At 51.7% G+C, this 21,577-nt stretch overlaps 7 protein-coding genes across 7 annotated transcripts; 4 read left to right on the forward strand and 3 right to left on the reverse strand.

Moving 5' to 3' along the window:
• Positions 1-569: 569 nt before the first annotated feature.
• Positions 570-2,511, forward strand: PG985_011414 (uncharacterized protein; the record flags this gene model as incomplete). Its single annotated transcript, XM_066831181.1, has 4 exons — positions 570-726; positions 807-1,094; positions 1,318-1,445; positions 1,516-2,511. 4 exons carry the CDS (start codon positions 570-572, stop codon positions 2,509-2,511), a joined length of 1,569 nt encoding a protein of 522 aa, XP_066681863.1.
• Positions 2,512-2,582: 71 nt separating this feature from the next.
• Positions 2,583-4,069, reverse strand: PG985_011415 (uncharacterized protein; the record flags this gene model as incomplete). The annotated part of the gene is made up of 2 exons (XM_066831182.1): positions 2,583-3,391; positions 3,580-4,069. The coding sequence occupies 2 exons, from the start codon at positions 4,067-4,069 to the stop codon at positions 2,583-2,585; spliced, it is 1,299 nt and encodes a 432-aa protein (XP_066681864.1).
• Positions 4,070-5,198: 1,129 nt separating this feature from the next.
• On the forward strand, positions 5,199-8,374 carry PG985_011416 (uncharacterized protein; the record flags this gene model as incomplete). Its single annotated transcript, XM_066831183.1, has 6 exons — positions 5,199-6,632; positions 6,686-7,115; positions 7,185-7,419; positions 7,581-7,759; positions 7,817-8,089; positions 8,169-8,374. The coding sequence occupies 6 exons, from the start codon at positions 5,199-5,201 to the stop codon at positions 8,372-8,374; spliced, it is 2,757 nt and encodes a 918-aa protein (XP_066681865.1).
• Positions 8,375-9,562: 1,188 nt separating this feature from the next.
• PG985_011417 (ankyrin repeat protein) lies at positions 9,563-13,005 on the forward strand (the record flags this gene model as incomplete). Its single annotated transcript, XM_066831184.1, has 2 exons — positions 9,563-10,957; positions 11,017-13,005. 2 exons carry the CDS (start codon positions 9,563-9,565, stop codon positions 13,003-13,005), a joined length of 3,384 nt encoding a protein of 1,127 aa, XP_066681866.1.
• A 308-nt stretch (positions 13,006-13,313) lies between these two features.
• On the reverse strand, positions 13,314-15,518 carry PG985_011418 (uncharacterized protein; the record flags this gene model as incomplete). Its single annotated transcript, XM_066831185.1, has 9 exons — positions 13,314-13,674; positions 13,783-13,813; positions 13,870-13,895; positions 13,950-14,119; positions 14,182-14,325; positions 14,402-14,771; positions 14,881-14,918; positions 14,972-15,144; positions 15,230-15,518. The coding sequence occupies 9 exons, from the start codon at positions 15,516-15,518 to the stop codon at positions 13,314-13,316; spliced, it is 1,602 nt and encodes a 533-aa protein (XP_066681867.1).
• An 891-nt stretch (positions 15,519-16,409) lies between these two features.
• On the reverse strand, positions 16,410-18,238 carry PG985_011419 (uncharacterized protein; the record flags this gene model as incomplete). The annotated part of the gene is made up of 5 exons (XM_066831186.1): positions 16,410-16,992; positions 17,087-17,857; positions 17,915-17,966; positions 18,024-18,029; positions 18,088-18,238. The coding sequence occupies 5 exons, from the start codon at positions 18,236-18,238 to the stop codon at positions 16,410-16,412; spliced, it is 1,563 nt and encodes a 520-aa protein (XP_066681868.1).
• A 957-nt stretch (positions 18,239-19,195) lies between these two features.
• On the forward strand, positions 19,196-20,586 carry PG985_011420 (uncharacterized protein; the record flags this gene model as incomplete). Its single annotated transcript, XM_066831187.1, has 4 exons — positions 19,196-19,264; positions 19,325-19,915; positions 19,975-20,140; positions 20,207-20,586. 4 exons carry the CDS (start codon positions 19,196-19,198, stop codon positions 20,584-20,586), a joined length of 1,206 nt encoding a protein of 401 aa, XP_066681869.1.
• Between the last annotated feature and the right edge of the window lie 991 nt (positions 20,587-21,577).

The raw sequence follows: 21,577 nt of genomic DNA on the forward strand, positions 1-21,577 counted from the left end.
GCAAAGTTGGACAGGAAAGGTGAAAGGGTATCAAGGGTCGAGAGAGACGTCTTGCGTTGTCTTTGCTACAATGGTTGTCGAGGAAGATGGAGAGGGAGATGGTACGGGCACTGATCCTTGGTGGGAAGGTGCGTATTTATAATCCATCCTATCACGGAGCATACAGAGGCAGCGTCTGCATCGAGCCTCAGTTGTGAGCATTGTAGGCTAACCTGTTATGGCCGAATTTCAACATTGCCTCTTTTGGGATAAAGGCAGCACTCTGGCAGTGAGTAGCGCAAGCGGGTGCCGGTTGGAGTGCTTCAGGGGCCTAGCTACTCCGTAGCGTACACAATCTGCGCCTTTCCTTTTTTGGACGAATTTCTGATGCCCATTGCAGCTTAGTAGCCCCGCCACCGATGCACGCCCTTGGAGAGCAACCGGAGTTAGCCTCACACTCCGGGTCTTAATGCCGATTAATAAGCGTTGAGAATAAGGCGCACTAGGTCTGAAGTGGCCGAATTGTTTCAACGTCAACCCCCGATCAAGACCAGGTCGACAACATCACTAAGCGACATTGTTACGTCGACATGCATCCCGGCCAGTCCGGTCCAGTCGAGGCTGTGTTCTCCATTGGCTCAGGGGTCTTTCCGGATGGAGCCTCAGGATCGAAGACCACTCTTTTCCACTACGCAGAAGGGCCCGTGAAAGTTCCGGGGCCATGGAAACGAGGACGTCCAAGAGGCGGTAGGTCTCCCATTCGCCGGAAGCCGGTATTGATCTATGTAGGCCATAGTGAGGCTGTGGGGTGTGCTGACGAGGTACAGGCGGGAAGAAAGCGACGCGGAAAGCCCCCGCGGGCTTCCAATTCGTTAACCTGGCCCCAGGCAAAACCTCGGCTGTAGTTCGCAAAGAACTGAACCAGCCGTCTCCGAAGACGGGAAAGAAGTCTCAGAACCCCCCGGGCCCTTCGGGCTTCCAAGCGCCCCAAGAGGGCACGCCGGATTTTCAACGGCTAGTGGGCCACCTCAACCTTTACCAAATTCAAGGGGTGGACCCCTTCGGCCAGGCTCCTATACCTTTAGAGCCATATATGCTTGACTTTCTGAGATACTGTGAGTGTCACCCAGTTAGTCACTCCTATCGATTATCCACTGGACTAACGTACGCCCCAATGAGATGTTGATACGGTATGGAGAAACTTCTATACCCTCGAAGATCTTGCCGGGTCCAACCCGGTCTCTGAGTTCTGGATTCCCAGGGCGTTGCAGGATTCGGCGCTTATCCATACTTTTGTCGGCTGCTCCGTTGCGTACGCGTACGGCTACCATGCCATAGCTTTCCAACACCGGGGTCTTCGACATCTGCAGGACGCCATCTCCGTCGTCAAAAGGCGGCTTAGCATTCCCGATGCTACGTTCTCGAGTACCACTCTCGCCGTCATTGCGGGGATCGCGATGCTTGAGGTATGCACTGGCTCTACTTGGCCATCCCTTCTCAATGTCTCTGGTACAGCTTGGACTGACCTACCGACAGAAAGGTGCTGGGAACCATGAAAATTGGGCAATTCATATGCAGGGCTTGAGAGACCTAGTAGACCATCGCGGCGGAAGGCAGGCTCTTGCTTCCGAACCACTTGTTCTTCACAAGATTTATCGGTATTTACCCCTGAATCGTTTCGCTCACACAGGCAGTACTAATGCCGCGTTCTATTCCCACAGTGCTGATCTATTTGGTTGTCTTGATACTGGTCAGAGGGCCTGGTTCAGCGGGCCTTCTCTCCTCTCTTTCCGTGTGCAGCCAACAGCGCCAGTCCGCAGTGAAGGCTTCACGGCCCTCTTCGAGACGATAGACATATGCCCGCCCTTACGCAACTGTGTACGAGAGTTGGAATCCTCCGTGGCCTTCTGGTTTGCACCTGGTACTTGTCAAGGGGACAATGGCCTGCCAGACAGCAGCAATGCTATATTAAAGCCAGTCACGAAGCCAACACCGGCTCAAGCCAAGCATGTGCGGGATCTGCTGACCGAGGTGCAATACGCCCTGGTCTCTGACGAAGTTTTGCAACACTGTAATCAGGACACAGACTACGGTCGCATCAACAACTTCTGCCGGATCGTGATTATCATTTACTCCCTGACCATCTTGCACGAACCTACCCCAACGTACACGCTGGGTCGTCAGATCGGGGTCGCCTTTAGTCGGGCTTATAGCAACGTCATTTACGAATGGACTGTTTCATGCCCGCCGTCTCCCTCACGTCATCAGCAGATTCCTGTAGACTTTCGCCTTTGGGCACTTTTCCTCGCGGCTACTGCCATGGAGGGCACCGAGTGCGATACGAGCCGTCACTTCCGGGCCATGTTCTCACAGCTCGCTATTGATGAGTATGGGAAGAGCTTATTTGAAGATGGACATGCCGCCCTGAAAGCCCGGCTTGAACAATATCTCTGGATTCCATATATTCACAATGCTGCTTTTGAGAGGACGTGGGAGAAGTCATTTCGTGCAGCCGACTTCGGCGCTATATAGATGATAGCTTACGTATACTAATAAAATAGGAAAGCCCTAGTAATCGAAAACACTTACAGCATGTTTTCCCCTTATTTCATATCACTCAGATGCGTCGCCCCTTTCAGAAGCCGACCGGGCCTTCCCTGGGCAAACCGTGATCCGTCAACCCGCTCCCTCCAGTGTGTAGCTTTACCCAGAGCTCTGGAATTTCCGTTCGTCGTTAGGAGAACCTTGAACACCTTGCCATCGCCACCCGCCTTCTTTAGCAGCTCTATCAACCTGACCAGATGAGGGACCTCCGTTGCCTTGTTGATCAGCTCCAGTCCGTCAAGAATGAATGTCACCGTCGGCGGTGTGTGTGGAAGCAGTTTCTCAATTATATTCAGCGCAGTCGATGCTGCCGATGACGATGTGCTTCCTTCCGTTGCACTGGTATTGAGTATCCCTAGACTGAGCATGGGGGCCGACTCAAAACTCGGGGGTAAGATATTGATAATCTGATCTAGAACCGTGTACAGTAGCGCCACGAGGGTCGCTTCCGACGTCGTGGTGGTCGCCGACATAAAGCGGTACTTGCGCCTGCAGAAGAAGGACACGCATGGAAGCTCAGCTTGCATGGTAAGATCGTAGATTCTCAGGGCCGTAAGTGACAAGCCTGACCCGGCGTCGGTCACATAGGGACCCTCGACCCAGAGAAGCTGCGAGGACTTATTTTGGATCCACGACTGGATAGGTATCGATACCTCTTGGGGTATCATGGGCGACACGGCTCCTCTAAGGATATTCTTGAAATCCTCTCGTCCGTCATCGGTGAACTTGGCTAGTACAAGGTCGGCTTGTCGACGAAGATCAGTACGTGACATCCAGTTGCTCTTACTCGACTCAGCCTCGCCCTCGTCTGCTTTGGTGGTCAGTCATATTATTCATCCATCCCATCACGTAATAAACCTACCTTTGAAAGGCTGATCTTCTAGCTGCTCGTTGTCTGACTCTACTCGTCTGGTGTTCAGTAGGGCTTCCTGCTCTTGATCTGTAATTATTCAGGATGCCGAACCTTGATGGGGTAGTGCCAGGTTTGATACTTACCATGAAGAAACTGTTCTCCTACTGCACAGAGAGTATCTGTTGAGTCCTTGCCAATCCTCTTAAACCCTTCCAGCAGCAGCTGATTTCTTGTCTCAATCACGGCTGGGGCTTGATATCGCATGTCGTCTGCTGCATTTCTGAGAATCTGATTACGGTCAATCCTGTCGACCATGTAGTCCACTTTCTGTTGAGTAATCAGTTCAGCACCATGGCGTATACTAACGATGGCCTTGCGGATATTGGTAGTCAGTGGCTGAAAACTCCTAGCGTGGTAATTCTCGTTGAGGTAAGCCTTGAACCGCCTGCTCTTTGATTGATACCAGCACATGGCCTCGTACAAGAACTCGAAGACGCGGATATACAATTTGACGACGCGAGGCAACATCTCAGTAGGGTTCCCAACATGGCATATCTTAGGCACATCAACAAGCTCCTCTTTGATCTCTTCCAGCTCTGTTGCGAATGCTTCGGTGATTGTTTTGCGATTCATGGAAACCTAAAACATGCATAAGCCCCCATCATCGCGTCAAGACTGTTGCAAAGGAAGTAGAGACCTTTGCAATAGAAGTCAGGATGCCAGTCACAAGACTGAGGTATTTGTCCTTATCAGGGACAATGGAGAACAGATATGAGTGATCATTCAAAGTTCCAACGAAGCTCTGGAACCCATTGATGAGCTTGCCACGAGCTCCGGTCTTCTTCTGACCAAAATCGGCGGCAGCCATATCCACAGCTTCAAATAATGCACCGATAGAAGGCAGGGAGTTTCCCCTTGAGGTACCGTGGAACCGATGGTCAAAGTGAGACCAGAGCTCAGCAACCTTCTTGCATTGGTCTTGCAAACCGTTGACGTCGTGGTCGCTTGCATCGAAAGGTTAGTTTTGATAATAATAGTATATGTAACGTAGAAGATTTCTGTATGGGGGTGGTACCTGCAAGGGTATTTGAACTGCAACCATTCTTCGAAATTACGTGCCTCGGAGAGTTTTCTCCCTTCCTTTGCTGCATCCTCGTTGGCGACTTGATTAAGAGCTTGGCCAACAATTGTGCCAGTCTTGCTATCATCGAGACCAAGACTGAAATTGCGGACTAGCGTTGTGACTTGTGGATGGAATGTGCCTTCATTCATTGTATTTTTTTGTGAAACGGGCTCTCGCGGAATGGTATTATTCGACTTATGGCTGCTATCAACGCACAATTGCTGAAACTCGATATTGTTGTTCAAGCAAAAGCGTGATATATGAATCGTCATGTCAAAGAAAGTCAGCAGCCCCTCCACATTCTTGCTGCCTAAACATGAACTACCCCTCCATCACCCTCCTTCACTACCCACCGGAAATGCAACCGCCGTGGTGTCACAAGCTGAGCTGGCGAATCGGCATCTAGCAGGAGTTAATGATGGTGGCTACGCTTATGTGTAGTTGCCTGACGTGATAAGGCAGCCAGGAGAAGGCTCTCAGGCACTCATGTTCACTCATAAGTACTTAGGAAAATAGGTAATGTAGCAATCTCTTTGAACTGCGGTAACAAATTACCCCTCATTTAATCTTTTCTGAAGTCAGCTTTGACTGATCAAGATAACGAGCAAATCTTGGCAAACTCAAACCTCACTGACGATCATGTCACAATGCGAGAGTACGAGCAATGAACCTGCGGTAGAGGATAACGCCAAAAGTCCACACAATAGTCTGGAGACGGCTTCTGTCCGTGCCGAACCGGAGGGGAGTGTCACTGCGACCATTCAATCATCTTGTGGCGTTGATGATGTCGGCAAGACAGAGGTCGAATCGGTCCCTCAGATTGATCCAAACTCCAAGTTGAAATACACCGCATCATTGTGGTGCCCAGTCAGCCAGAGATTGCATTCGAATTTGATGGACTTCAATCTGTCGAGTTGTCCTACTTGCGGCCAGCACTTCCATCACAGAGAGCTCGAGAGAACTGGATCCAGTTCTCCATCACTAAGCGAAAGCGGATCCGAATCCGACGAGGATAGTAACAAAGATGAACAAGACACTGAGTTGGTCACCACTAAGGCTTTGGTCATTAACAAAGTCGACTTCCGCGACACCGAAGATCTATGCGTCGAATTTGTCTCTTGGCCTGTTACTTTTGAGCTAGAAGAAGAACGGAAGAACTTGGTGTTGGACGATAACCTCGCATTCGAGGTTGTTACCATTCTCAACACTTCAATGCAACCAACAGTCGCCGGCTATCCCAGAAATCCGATCATGGATATGCCCTCACCCCCACCAACGCCAATGCCAATGGGAAGCCATCCAAGAGGACCTCCCAACGCTGCTCGATCACAGACTAGAAGATCTCGCATGGACATTATGAGATCAAGAATCCTGAACGATCCTAAATTGGATGTTTCGGTTCGCCGGACTGATATCATAATTCATTCAAAGGCACTGATCGAAATGATCAAATCAGTTGTTTTCTACTATCCAGGTGTCAACTTGGACGGGAAAACAGTTCAGCTCTCCGAGCCCTTCGCTCTCATCGCGCATTACTATCCACAACTAGAAAGCCTTCTTGTGGAGACTGAAGGTTTGATAAATCAGCAACTGGAATCACTACTCAGATTTGTGAAACAGCCGAAATATATCTCTCCAATCGAGGAGGAGATTTCACGTAACGCAAGGGGCTACTGTACCTTCCGGATGCTGTGGTATCTGTTACGACCTGGAAGCACGGTATATCTGTCACGTGACGGTAACCTCAGTGCCCAGGTAATTGCTAAGGTCGATGTGGATGAAAAGATTCTCCGCCCTGAGGCAAAATCGGTCGAACCATATGAGATCTCCATGTGGTACCTCGACTTTGATGGTCGCCATGTAGGGAGGTGTGAGGAGTCCGCAAGCATACCTGCATTCGAAGGAGAGAGAACGATCGCTTCATTAAGAGTATTTCCTGTTCAGTACCGGGATGATGCGGACGGGGGAAGAACGAAAACAGAGCTAGAGGAGCTGGGCAAGCGGTGGTTTGGATATTTGATGGGCACTCAAGCTCATTACAAAGGGGAGTTCATGGGCCCACTGGGTCGCCAGGTGCGCTGATGGCGATGTTCTCAAATAATGTGGTAATTTGCTAACAAGTACAGTTTGATGGCCGAGTCTTCATTGATAATGCGGCCTATATTCAAGAAGCTTCGGGTAGGCTACCACCTCAGCCGCCACCCTCAAGACCACCACCTATGAGACCTGGTCCTGGTAGACCTCCAGGAAGGCGAGGTTCACCGCCAGGTCCACCTCCGCCTCCAAAGCCTTACGTGGTCCGCAAGTCATACAGTGATTTGCCCACGGTTGGGGATATGGACGATATGGGAGAGGGCGGTTCCATCTGTTCGTGCGACGATTGTCGTGGGAAGCGTGTACATCCCCCACCAGGATTCCAATGGGTCGCTTATGACCTGATAGACCCGAAGACGACGAGAACTCTCGACTTGGCAGGCTCACCTCATGGTAGAGACCACCGGTATCTGCTCTGCTCGCACCGTGTATTCGGTTTTGTTTTCAAGTCAAGAAGATGGGGTGGGTGTTCGTTTCCTGAAGGATATCTTGCAGGTTGAGACATCAGTCTAATACTGATGACTGATACAGAGATCCTGGATGTCAAGTTTTGCTCACCCGCACGAGTGCAGCCGAAGGCAATCAATTCACTTGTCATGCCCGAAGATAGGAAGATCATGATTCAGGCTCTAGTGGAGCAATACAATACGGCAAACACACAAGGCGGTGATGTGAAGCGCAAACAATGGGGGGCGGACTTCATTGAGAGCAAAGGGGAAGGCCAAATCTTTCTTCTCCATGGAGGCCCCGGCGTTGGCAAATCCTTGTAAGCTCTCAACACGCGGCGCTAGCCTGAACGAATCGAGCTAAACTGACCACTCGAGCAGCACAGCAGGCAAGCTATATATTCCCGTCAAAAGTCAACTACTCATCATACCAAGGCTAACAACAGGCCGAAACAGAATGTATTGCTGAATTCACGGGTAGACCTCTGCTGTCACTCAATGTTGGTGACATAGGGACATTTGAGGAGAAGGTTGAACAAAGACTGTCCTACTGGTTCAACCTGGCAGAGAAATGGGGGGCTGTCATGCTAATCGACGAGGCCGATGTTTACCTTGAAAGACGGTCCGTCTCAGATTTGAGACGCAATGGTATTGTGTCCGGTAAGCCGCTGGACTCTCGCCCTACTGTTTCCATTGGTCTTGCCTGACAGCTTTTAGTTTTCCTTCGCTGCATGGAGTATTACAGAGGCATATTATTCCTTACGACCAACCGAGTGGGTCAGTTCGATGATGCCTTTGTGTCCCGAATACACCTCGTCATCCACTACGAGCCTCTCGGAGACCGTGAGCGGCGTAAGATCTGGACGCAGTTCTTCGAGAAGCTCGAGGCTGAGCGAAAGGACATCTCGATCACAAGCCGCGCCAGGAACTACGTCTTCGGCGACCCTGAGATTAATGATGTTGAATGGAACGGAAGGGAGATTCGGAACGGTAAGAATTCCCCAACCGGGCCTCGACGATGTCCAACTCAAGTATGTCGTCCGGTTGCAGCACTGACCATTGTATACAGCGTTCCCAACCGCTGTTGCACTTGCTGACTACCAGTTCTCTGCCAAAGAGAACAAGTCAGAATATGAGACAGCCGAGTTGGACCAGAAACACTTCCAGCAAATATGCGGCATGGCTTTGCAGTTCAAAGGATATTTGACGAACCTTCATGGCATGGATGAGCATGAACGAGCGTTTGTGGCGAAGGCAAGGGATGATGGGACTTAGGAGCAAAGGTAGCTGTAGCATCACATTCTTTACTCGAGTAAAGTGACGGCCGCATGGGGGGAGGGGATGGCTGTAAGTTTCTTATTGGTTAATATCGCACCTGTCCCTACCATGCTCTAATACCATACCATTTTTTTTCTCCCCTTTGTAGCTTTGCGAGCAAAATGACTGCTAAGAAGTCAATGCAACTTCATCGGATGTAACACAACCAGCCGCCTTATCGCTTAAGTTCCCACTGACACTAGTAATATCTCCGCGCACCCCGGTCGTCAAGTGGGAAGGGAACCGCTAGCATCTTGATATTGCAAAAGACGAACTTTTTGCTAAAGCACTTAGTGGTTGCCTAGGTAGCAAGTAGTTGATGTGGTACTGATTTGTGTCGCCGCAAGCATAGTCCTTGCGGGTGTAGCGCTCCCCGCTCGTTAACTACCGCACGCGTGGGCGACCCCTTGAATGCACCGTGCAGACGGACGCGCGGTTCCACGTTCCCCTGGTGGCAAGTAGTAGAAAGCAACGTTGTCGTTTGAAACAATCCTATTACAGGTGGTAGATAATGTACGTCTCATGACGTTGCGAGAGCTTCGCATTTGACTCATCAAATAGGGGTAGGGATCCATCCCAATGGCATAGTGCACGATTGGGGCATGTCGCAAACCGGCGCAGCGAGCTGGATATGTTTGGATGCAATGTCGCGTTAAGGCATTGATTGTTGTTGAGATGGCGCCAGCCGCGGCGCCCGGGTCTAGCGCCACCACGTGGGACGTGCTGACTCCCTGCGACTGGGGGTGGGGGTTCTGCCACTTTTGGCCGCCCCTACAGATCGGGAAGCCGTTTCATGCCTTGAAGGGCGAAGGACCAGCGATGAATGGATCTCGTTCCCGGCCACTCCATTAGGGCCGTTTTTTCCAGGCGTCTCTCATTTCGCATGTCGATTTCTGGCCAGAATCCGACCCCCTGAGAGGCGTATGATCAGGGGTCGGGATAACAGAATGGAGTCGCGGTGGCCAAATGCCAATCACGTACACCCAACGCCACCAGGATGCCACCCCACAAGCGGTCCTCAATTAGCAGACAACAATGCACTTTGCAACGAAATGCATCGAGCCATGAATCACCAAAAGGCCACCAGCGCCGCGCCAAAAGACAGGATGGACATCCTTCAGCCTTCAGATACACGGAGCCAAGCCAATGGATAGTAGAGGCAACCCCAGCACCAAGCATGCGCGGCTTGGGAGCAAAGCCAGCGAAACCAGCAGATCCAGCAATGCCACAATCACAACCCACGACTCGAGCGCTACCGTGACCCAGCGCGACCAGGACCATTACTTGCGCGAGCTCACCGCTGCCTGCGCGCGGGGAAATGAGGAGCGAGTGCGCCGCGTCTTGACGGAAAACCAACCATGGACCAGCGACAAAGCCAAGGCCGCATTGCGCAAAGCGCTGCAGAAGGCGTCGGCGCGACACCACATCAACATCATTCGCCTGCTGCTCCATTACGGCGCCGAGGTCAACGCCGGTGCCGACGATGAGTTCCCACCGCTTTACCGAGCCGCCCAGGCGGGCCAGCGCGCCGTCGTTGAGGAGCTGCTCAAGCACCGCCCGAACCTGGAGGCGCGCGAGACGCGCACTTTGCAGACGCCGCTGTTCGCCGCCAGCGTGAGAGGCTTTCACTCCATCGTCACGCTGCTCCTCAACGCAGGCGCCCACGTCGATGCCCAGGATAAAGACGAGCGCACCCCCTTGTTGGCCATGGCCACCAACTCCAACTTCAAGTCCATGGAGACGGCGTCGCTCCTCGCGGACCACCGCGCCAACCTCGAGGCCAAAGACCAGATCGGCCGAACACCCCTCCTCTGGGCTGCCACCAACTGGAACTACGACTTCGCCAAGACACTCCTGCAGAAGGGCGCTAGCGTGGCGGCCATCAACAACCGTGGCCGTACGGCTTTGCACCTGACTGTCGACAGCAGCAACAGTGGCAAAGGCGGTGACATGTCGCCCGAGGCCCAGAGGCCGCGCGAGGAGATGCTGAAGCTCCTGCTGCAGCACGGCGCCAACGCCAACGCAGCCAGTGATGGAGGCTGGAGGCCCCTGCACAACGCTGCTCAGAAGGGTCTGACGTCCATCGTGGAGATTCTGCTCCAGGCCGGTGCTGATGTCAACGCCACCGTGTCCAACGGCATGACCGCACTGCACTGGGCTGCCTTTAATGGTTTCGAGCAAGTGGCCCAGGTATTATGGGCCTGCCCCGAGACCGATCTGGGCAAGAAAGATACCTTCGGCCGTGCCGCATGGCTGTATGCCGCAGAGCGTGGCCACGACGAAATTGTCGAGCTCTTGTCTCCCGGCCACAATAGCCACCGCCTGCCAAAGGAAATGCTGGACGCCACACAGGCCTTCAACGCTACCGTCGTCGAGTTCAAAGACTACGGTGAGAAGCAGCGCATTTCCAAACCTTCTGTATTCGACCTGCTGTACAAGTGGGACGAGAAGAACGGTCGACCCTCGATTCCGCTTTGGACGGATGGACCCCCCGGACACGCCAAGAGCGAGTTCAAGTGGATCCATCTGCCTGCCAACAATGTAAGTTCAAGTCTCATGTCCACTCAGTTCTTTGAACAGCCCTCTGACTACTCATCTAGCTTGCCTGGGTTGAAACGCTCATGATAAACTGGTTCATCGAATCAGGATGTCGCGACCTCGAGGGCTTCAAGGCCCTCATCAAAACCTTGGAACAGGAGCACTGTGGCCCATTGCCACATGCCAATTATATGAGACCCTTCTGTCAGCGCATTTCCTCTCAACACCCTGGCGATGAAGATGCAGGGCCTCCTCCCGGAGAAGACACACTCAGCCCCTGGAAGGGCATCCGCCGCAGCACCAGCAACTTGTCGCAGATGACCCTCAGCCAGGGCATACCCGGCGGAGATGGCAAAATTGCCATGTTCATGCCGTACCTTCACTATGAGACGGATGAGAGCCGACAGAAGATGATGGACGCCATCAAGATCGTGTCTTCGGCCAGCAATGCGAGCTCCCAAGACAAGACGCCGGACACGATGCTTCTGGAGGCCTACCTGAACAAGAAGCCGTCTCTACACCCTAGGAGGACGCTCGACCAGTTCTTCTACCGCGGTATCGACACGTCGGCCCGCGATCGCGACCAGGTCGTGTACCGTTACTGTGAAGACCATGGCCACGAGCGCAAAGTGTTCATGGTGGACCAGCTCTGGGTTTTCGTTTTGAACAAGGACCTTATCATTACCTGCTTTCCCGAGCGCTGGGACATTGGGAAAAAGAAGGATCCTCTGGGAGTACTGGACGGTATTGTGGCCGAAATGAACGCCAAAACTCGACCGCCCGTTCGAAGTGTCTACCATATGGCCATCCTGGTTTCTGGCCGCTGCTCCGGCATGTTCTCGCGACACCGGGCGGATGACCAAGACTACCAGTTCCTCGACATGTTCGAGAGCTCCGTCGGTCGAGTGACCGAAGATCTGACGCACTTGTTCCACCGATTCGAGCAGGCGTCATCGCAGAGTCGGCAGTGGGCTCGACCGTCTCGACGATCCAAGCTACGCAGCAGCAAGAAGAAGACGAAGAAGGCGCCCACAGAGGAGTCCACCTCGTTCGACCGTCTGCTCGATATCGGAGCAGAGACTTCGCTGCTGACTGAGGTGCGGGATATCCGCGACGAGCTCAACATCCTGACCATGATCCTCAACTCCCAGCTGTGGACCCTGGGCGACCTGAAGAACTGCCTGGTCGAGGAGCTGAGTCTCAGCGCCGCGTCGAGCCGGCTGATGCGCAACAATGTCAACAACTGGCATGCCGCCGACATCCGCAAGCGCACCCTCGAGCAGGAGCGCCACCTCAAGGTCCACAAGCGCGATATCCAGTCCATGGACGAGCAGGCCGAGCGACTTTATCAGTCGCTGACCGACTTGCTCGACTTGAAGCAGAAGCACAGCAACGCGCTCGAGGCCCGCTTCGCCAGTGAGCAGGCCCTGGCCGCCGCGAGGTCGGGCCAGACCGTCATGGTCTTCACCATCGTTACCATTATCTTCTTGCCCATGTCCTTTATCTCCTCCTACTTCGGTGTCAACATCGACTCCTTCGACAGCCTCTCGGGCGAATACGTGGCGGCGTGGACGTTTGGCGTCGGCTCGGCTATCTCGGTCGTCTTCGTGATGATGGCCTACACCGTCGTCGACATCACCAAGGCCCTCACCCGGTTCGGCGCCCTGCTGAAGCGCATCACGGCGCGGCGCGGCGACGACGACGACAAGAACGCCGACGACGAGCACCACGACAGCGACTACGAGCCCGTGGCCGTCATCTCCAACCCGCCGACGCCGCTGCCGTTCCAGCAGCCGACCTTCGGCAACGCCTCGCGGCAGAACCAGCACCAATCCGGGCCGCTGTCCAAGATCGGGACCAACAACACGAACCGGTCGGACGCCATGGAGATGGGCTTGTTGAAATCGACGCAGCTCGACCTGGTCAAGACCAAGACGGCCATCAGCATCCTGTCCAAGACGGCGGTCCGCCAGCATCCGGAGCCGGCGGGGGTTCGGGGACGACGACTTGGAGTGGGGGCGGGCGGATCGGGAGATGAGCGCGGCGACTAACTAATTTCCAAAACTAAACTAAAACTTATTTGCTAATAATGATATTTGGGCATGATATGATAGAGATTTTTGTTAGAGCTACAGTTAGATACCACTCCAGTCTTTACTTTAGATAATATTTTGAAAACTTCAATGTTTCAACTCTCAGCGACCCATTTGATGATTCATTCTCGGGCTCAAAGCAATATTGATATGCAAATCACCGGATCAATTGCATGTGGGCAATGAGTTATGCAGGCCTGTCATTTTATATATGGTCTCGAAGACGAGTATGGAGGAATTGAGCCATGGTCTCACTGAGAGCATGGCTAGAAAGAGCCCGATTTCTCGACAGAGGTGCTGGCATCTTCACTCCCAGCACTTGTCTGTTCTGCCGTAAAGACCTGGTCTCTTCTCTCTGCCACGCGTTTTAGGTTTACCCACTCCATGGCGCATGAAAGCGGGACGACCATACACATAGCCGCCAGTCCCAGGATGATTGTACGACGAACAGCTTCGACATACGCCATGCGCAGGGCCTCAAGAACCACAGATGAGTTGGCTACAGTCTGCAGCCCGGTAGCGCCTGCTTGGACTACTTGGTCCGGAGAAACGGCACTCGTGTACATGGGCACTGATGTCTTGAGTCCATCTATCAGGAGCGCCTGGCCAATTGCGGTACCGACGGCGCTTTGCAAGGTCAGCCGAGGGGTATGAAGCAGTAACCGAGATGAGAGCAAATACAGAAAAGTATGACGACGATATGTTGAGAGTTTGATAAAAGACCAGGACACTTACCCTGCGAGGTGGAACGAAAACACATTAATCGCTGTTTTGGTGTGTAAGCCGATGAATTCATGTTATGACGGGACTATGTCGACGTACCATTGCCTGTTGCGACATCTGCCGGGCTAAAGGCAGTTAGCTGCGGCGTTCTGTAAGTGCGGAATCATGAAGCAACATACTCAAGCACAGCCTGGACAGCCGTGTACGGAAGTTGACCTGCCATACCGAGGCCAAGCCCAGTGATCACCAAATAGGCAGCCCACTGCACTGTTGGGGTGGAGAGATTGACCGTTGTCAATAGTCCAGCACCAACGCTGCAGATGATGCTCCCACCTATCATGTATGGAACCTGGTAGAGTTCCCGTTAGCAATGGTCTGGCAACTTTCAGCCGTGGTGTCGGGTTCACTGACATAGTATCCCCATTTTGAGACCATCCCTCCAACTATCACCAGCGCCACTATCTGGGGCCCGACCAGTGCAATGTATCGAAGTCCGCTCTCCGTTGTAGACACACCTTGTGCAGACTGGAACAATATTGGGAGGTAGTACCCGTACTGAACGATGTGTTAGCCACTGAACTCACATACCAAGAAAGTTGCATCCGAGACACATCAGCAGAACATCACTTACTACGACGGAAAGAACGCCGAAGCCAATGAGGGCCATTGCTCCCACATATACCGACCGCCTTTTCAGGACGCGGACCGGAATGAGGGCGAGCTCCCCGCGCCTGACCAGCCAGTAGCAGAAGGATGGCGTCAAGACCCCGAACACAACAAACAGGGCGATGATCCTTGCGTCACTCCACGGATATGTTTGGCCGCCCCACGTCAAGGCAAGAAGCACGGAGCAGATGGCGCCGAGAAACATGACAAGTCCCAGGATGTCCATGTGTTGGAACTTCTGGCGAAGTGACAAACCCTGATGAGCCGTGCTCGGCTTCCCCAGCGGCACGAAGAGGAAGACGGCGGCGATAACAACCACGCCGGCCGGGACGTTACTGCAGTTTGTGATTAGTCAAAGTTACCTTGTCATCTTTGGCCAGGACGTGCTTGGGGTCTCACATCCAAAAACACCAATCTGCCCAGCAAGGTTAGCGACAGACGCACCATGGTAACTGGCTTGGATCGAAGGATGCGTACGCCAGCTCACATATTCAGTAAGAGCACCGCCTATGACGGGTCCGCAGCAAACACTTACGGCCATGGAGCTGACCACGATGCCCTGAAACAGCGGCACCTTGTCGACGGTGACAGCCTCCCCGATAATGGCAAGAGCCCCTTGCAGGAGACCTGCGCCTCCAAGACCAAGCCAAGCACGCCCAAATATGAGGACTGCTGATGTGGGCGCAGCAGCACAAATCACAGAGCCCACTGCGTAATACGGCATGTCAGCCTTGAAGCAAGGAAAAGAAAGGACAAGAGGCTAGCGTGTTTGCAGGATTGTATGTGTGCGTACCTTCGAAAACACTGAGAGACGCCAGGTAGACCACCTTGGCATTGAAGAATTTGTAAAGGTTCCCGAAAAGAGGTTGAAACGCTGTCAGAGTCAGCATGTAGGCGGATCCGTACCAGGACACATCGGCCAGCGATTGAAACTGCGTCGTGATTTGCGGTATGGCGACTGCAATGATGCTCACGTCCAGACCGAACAGAAACACGCCGAGGCAAAGGCTCCCTATGACGGTCACAAGGCGCCAGGAGTGTAATTTGCCATCGCTTTCAGAGGTTCTAGGATCAAAGGTCATTGTCGCGCTGCGTGGCTGCTTGAAGCCTTGTGAACAGTTCTTGTGTGGAAAGTGGGGGCTCTGTATGAAAACGCTGTGTTTATGATGCAAGAAGGTGATTGTAGGATGACCACTAGCAGAGAGGACTGGAAACAGGAAATGGAAAATTGAGGTCGGCGATTCGTAATGAGGTATGAAGTGAAATGAACACCGAAGTGAAGATGGCGTAATTAGAGCAGAGGGAAACAGTGCGACGGGGATGGTAACCCAATTCATCCTGCCCTCTTGGCAAAGTTGTTGTGTTGCAATTGCATCTGAAGGTTGCAATGCAAAATCCATGACCTTTATCGAATGCTCAATGTAACATTTGAGGGGAGTTGGTGATACTTGCATGGTACATGTAGGTGCCACCCTGCTGGGCGACAAGGGAAAAGGGCGCTTAGATCATGCAGAGCTTTCCCTTTTCGGAGTAACGCATGCATTCAGGCAACAATAATACTTGGCAACATTGGGGGATATGCATACGGATAAAATGCATCAGAGTTTCATTTCTTATGCGGTTGGTGGGATACTGCGTTGTGACCCAGTACCACATCAACCCTAGATGTCTGAATCAACCATTCTTGGAGAATCATTACTCAATCTAGGGTACCTGGAACAGCCAACCAGACTTAAGACACATTTTTGGAGGCGTCGCAGGGTATCAGAGCAAAGCATGATCATAGTACTCAGTATACATGTGGAAACTTGTGCGGAATTCACTTGGTTGTCATGAGGTAATACAGACAGTACAGATGGCATATCGAAGATTCAAAATACGATTCCCTCCTATGACATAAGAAAGACTAAGTATAAATAATGTAAAAAGGTATCCTTGCTCAGCGCTCAGTAGACTCGGAGACTTGGCCCATACTACTTCCTCTCAGCGATGTGGATGATAACATCCATACCTGGGACCGGGCCGTTGATGCCGAAGGACGGTGTAATTGAATTCAGACGCGGAAAAGGCGGCCTTTTCCCGGACTTATCAGTCGCCAAACTCAAGTGAAAGCGTCGGAGGAGTACAGAAAGAAACCCAAAGACCTCGTGTCTGACCAGTGTCCGACCGGGGCATAAACTCGACCCCCCTCCAAAGGGCCTAAATGAAGGAGAGCGCGCCAAGCTCTTTCTCTCAAGAAACCTGGACGGTCGAAACTCTGACACATCGGCGCCCCAAGCGTCTTCAGCCAGGTGAAGCTGCCGGAACGGCATCACTACAGTCGAGCCTGGCCGCAACTCTTTGCCACCCAGGATAACCGTTTGCGACACCACTCTGGCAGCAGCAGCAGTATTGTTGAGTCGAAGGACTTCGTTGAAAATAGAGTCGAGATTAGGGCAATTGGCGCAGAGGGTTTTGATGTCAAGCTGCCCCGTCTTCCATGCAGACTCCGTCTCACTCTGTGCCAGCCTCATGAGCGAGTCATCGTACAACAAATTGGTCAGCAGCCAAAAGCAACTATTGTGCTCGTTGGAAACCGCACTTGTGGGTATTGGATTGTCAGTTCCGAGGTCAATTTGGCGAGCATTCGGAATTTATGAAGAGTACTTACGCCCAAAATATCATAAGAATCATAGAAGCCCTAGATTCCATGTCCATTCCGACGTTTTCCATCCCGTCAAGGACACTAGTCATAGCCCAAGATGCCTGGCTTCGTTGTTCTTTGTGAAGCCGAACAAACTTCCTCGTAGTATTCATAAGCTTGTCCCGGTGCTTTCCGACTGGCAAGGAAAGGATACTGGGGCACCGAAAAACAATCATCCAGACATGTTCATTGAAAGAAAGCATGTCATGAACAATACGGGGATTGATCTCATGGAGATGGGGACCAAACATGGCATGAGCAGTTGCCTGCACACTGAAAAAGGAAACAAGTGAGTAGAGGGATACCGCCCTTAGCTGGTCGTCCTGAGTCATTCCACAATCTTCAGACTTCAGGGTACAAAAGTCCAAACTTCGAATTCCGTATAATGACGATTGTACAGAATCCAAGAACCTTCGACTCCATATATCCATCTGGTCGCCAGGGAGAAGCTGAGTTCTATAAACATCCTCGACATGATGAATCAAGGACTTCTGCTTTGGGTTGACAGGGTTGTTCGGAATATAGCACCAGTCTCCTTGCTTTGGTCGGTGCCAGGCCAAATCAAGTGCCTCTCTTGAGATTCCGAAACTTGTCAGAAGATGTGTTAGGTAATTGTCGAAGTTAAATGCTTCAGTATTGTCGAACACGGTTGACACATCAGAAGGAGATGTGCAGATGTATATTTGCTTCCCCAGGAGCTGTATGGCGAAAGGTTCGCCAGTACGTCCAACACAGTTGCTAGAATAATCCCGTCAGCATCCATTTCCCGAGAAAATGTGTATTAATAAGACTGACTATCCGTTCTCGATTGTTGCCGAGTAGTCTCGAAAGAAACTGATAGTGTGACCTAGAAAGTCTTAGACTTTAGTGTATCCGGGTAACACGGTAGGACAAAAAACCATACCAAGAACTGGAGTCGAGTTAGCAACACTGACAACTCCAATCTATCTCCAATAGAGGATACTCACATGGTATCCAGTAAGGGACCTCCTTTGGCTCCCGAGGCCAGATCCAGGGTTTCAAGGTGAACGTCCATAGACGCCAACCTACGAACAGCCACAACAAGACAATAAGTCCAGTGATGCCAGTTGGCCATTGGTAGATGATCTCATGTAGCATATTGACTGAGCATAAGCACAGAATATAACATGAGGCACCTGGGAAGGAATACACGAATAGAGAGAAGTCTAAGTCTTTCTCTGAAGACTTGCAGGATTGCTTATAATAAAAGGAAACCCCGATGTCTACATTATTGTAAATGGCATGGGCTATTCCATCACATCTAATTCACATCATAGCATCGCCTAAACATCAAATTTAGATCCAGCTGCGGCAGAGGATGCTGGCAGTTGAATGCAGGAGAATTATGTGTAGGTACCATTACGGAATCCCGTATTAATGATTGGATATTAAGGTCTCCCGAGATATACGATGTACAACATAGGCCGCATCTGCACGTCAATTGTTCCAAATGCGGCATGCTGAGCTGTCCATTGGTATCACTTATTTTCGAGCACGGAAACACAGGTGGGGGCCAAATGCCGATCTTGAAATGCACCTTGGATAAGTTGTTGGTGATAAGTCAGTGAGACTCGGCGAAAAACCCGTATCGGGAAGGTCAGAAGGCTCTCGGGTCTATCCGCGCGTTAAACTTCCAACACAAGCGTCCGAGTGGCTGAACGAGAGAAACGAGGTGGTGTGTGTGGCAATCAAGTCATGGGAGAAGCAGTGAGAGTTTGGGGAAGTATCCACCGGCGGAAACTACTGCATGTCGGTTCCTCTGCTGCACTGCAGCTCCGCGGCACAGCATTACATGACTTAACAAGAATGGAGATACACGCCATCACAGTCTGGGACAGGGAACGTATGGGCCAATACTCTATGAAACTGTACTTCGCTGATTGAAGCTCTCTGTAAGCATCAGAAGACAACTTCTTCGCACTTAACTGTCTCTCTTCCTACTTTTGAGTTCACAGTTCGCCACACTACCATTTTCCCTAACGAATCGATTCTCATACTCATCACATCATACTCTACTGGATCACTCATTGTTATACGGAGCCGAAGTTTATCAACATGAACGTTGTTCCACGTCAGAGCCTTGAGGGTGTCACGCCCCCGGGGGTCCCTTATGCTGGGTTCATCGTAAGATTCCATACATCTTCCAGGCTTTGACTGTGCCTCCACATACTGACCTGTATAAAGGCGTGTGCATGGACTGGGACGGCTGTATCGGGGTTTGTGCTCGCATGTCGTCTTTTTGCCCGTTTCAAAGGGCCCCGTCGACTCTACTGGGACGACGCTTTCGCCGCCTTTGCATTCACTCTGGTTTTGATCACTGCAGCAGTATGGCAGTGGGGGGCCGGGAAGATGTATCATGTCCTCAATGTCCAAGCAGGAGTTGAGACATACGACCCAGAGAACTTCCTCCCTTGGATGAGACAGTGGTTACTCGCATCGTTGATTGCCGAGCTCTTCTTCTACACGTCTCTTGTCAGCATCAAGCTCGCTTTCCTATTTTTCTTCAGACGACTTGGTGCCAGCATACAATACTTTCGTTGGATCTGGTGGCCGGTGCTTGGCATCACTTTGGGCAGCTACTTCGGAGCCGTCGGTAATGTCCATTACAAATGCCTTGTTGGACCGATTGAAACAGTGCTACAAGAGTGCAATACTGCTCCGTCTGTGAGCTTCATTATCAAAACTCTCAAGGCGAACTGCGCACTGGACGTTCTGACCGACTTCATGAGCATGTACCCCCAAGATACGTTTCGCAAAAGCTTTTACGATTCCATGGTTGCTGACTTTCCGCGCCAGTTATGTCACTTCCGGCGATCTTGCTCTGGAAGGCTCAGATCCGATGGGCCAAGAAGTTCGCAATTCTAGGTCTCTTCTCCCTTTCTATCATCACAATGGTCATTGCCATCGTAAGAGTTGCCGATATTGGCTCAACAAGGAGGCCGGATGGAAATATCGACAACTCTTATCTTTGGCTTTGGAGTTTCATCGAGCCGTGTGTTGGTATGTATTGCGCATTATTTCAACTTCCGTTCCATATTTGGACTTGTGCTAAGACAATCCACACAGCTATTGTGGTATCTTGCCTATCCGCATTTCCACAACTTTTCAAACCGTCAGTAACCAAAAAGCCGGTCTTCACACCATCCGAGTCATTCCTAAGGAGGATGTCACGAATCCGTGCGAAGAGGAACCGGCCACAGGGAAGAGATATGGCCGATCTGGGTTCTATGTCTCAATCCACTGTCTTGGACAACTCTCGAATCGGCCCCGAGCATATCACCCGAAGGAGTCAAGACAGTCGACAGCCTGTCCTTGTGCCAAACGGTCATGACCCTGTGGTCTATGCTTGCAAAGGAACTCCCCGGATTGGATCACAAGACGAGGATCAAATCACACATCAGATCGAAGTTACCGTCACTAATCAGTCATGGCCCACCCGCGGCTAGTGACATCAACCCCCCTGCATGCCTTTTTTGACAAAGGTTTTCCGAGTATGGAAGCTTTGTCATATGGAACACCAAGAGCCGATGGACCCTTGGGATTCCCTACCCCTCATCTGCGCTGGGCTCACAAGGCTATCGCTTGAACCGCATCATTTATGGAAGGGGTTTTGAGATGGTAGTGACCCCCAATACCTGTAGGCATGCCTAGTCGCGTATCATATGTACTCTCCATAGGTCTCTTCAGTTCCTCTTTAATCGACTTATTACTTACATCATTTCTATCGTCTGAAAAATGTGATCCCGGGGAGCTGCTGAGTCATGTTCTTCTTTACATTTACTTTCTGAGCCAGGTAATCTGATATGATCTTGTGAGAAACCGAGCAGCGCAAATTTCAAAGTGCCTGATCACGTGATAGCGCATCCCTGATTAGTTCCCCGCTTAGCTACTGTGGGTCGGCTTGAGGTTACCGGCGAGCCGGCAAACAACCGCACACTGGAGGGTTAGCGTCTGCTCTGCAAAATATCCAAACATTCAACCACTAGGGGGAGAGAACAAACAAACAGTGTGGGGTTTCTGGTCCGAGACAGGATGTGGTAGGCGCCCGTAGCGACGCTGTTCTACAGTGGCGGTCCGATTGTCATGCCACTTTGCATTGAACCCGTCGTGTTGGGTGGGGGGATCCCAGTCTGCCGATTGGCAGCAAGCACCATTAGACCAATAGGGATCTTTGGCGGAAAGACGAAATGATAGTGAGGTTACAACCCGTCTTGCCGTGGAGGGGATCTTAGTGTCATCGACAAGGTAGGCGACGCACACGCCTGGACGAAAGAGTTGGTAGACCTTCTGGGTAGACATCTACTTGTGCATACATTTCTCGGCACTTTGCACAGCCCTGAAGAATACGAGGCTTCTGCACGGGGGGTTCTTTCCCGTCGTACCGTAATGGACCACATAAACACAAGTCATAAACCCAACTAAGCGCCGTGCATCCTG

The sequence above is a fragment of the Apiospora marii genome (genome assembly GCF_038362585.1).
Source record: "Apiospora marii strain CBS 49790 chromosome Unknown utg000007l_segment0_segment0, whole genome shotgun sequence".
NCBI classification, from domain to species: Eukaryota; Fungi; Ascomycota; class Sordariomycetes; order Amphisphaeriales; family Apiosporaceae; genus Apiospora; species Apiospora marii.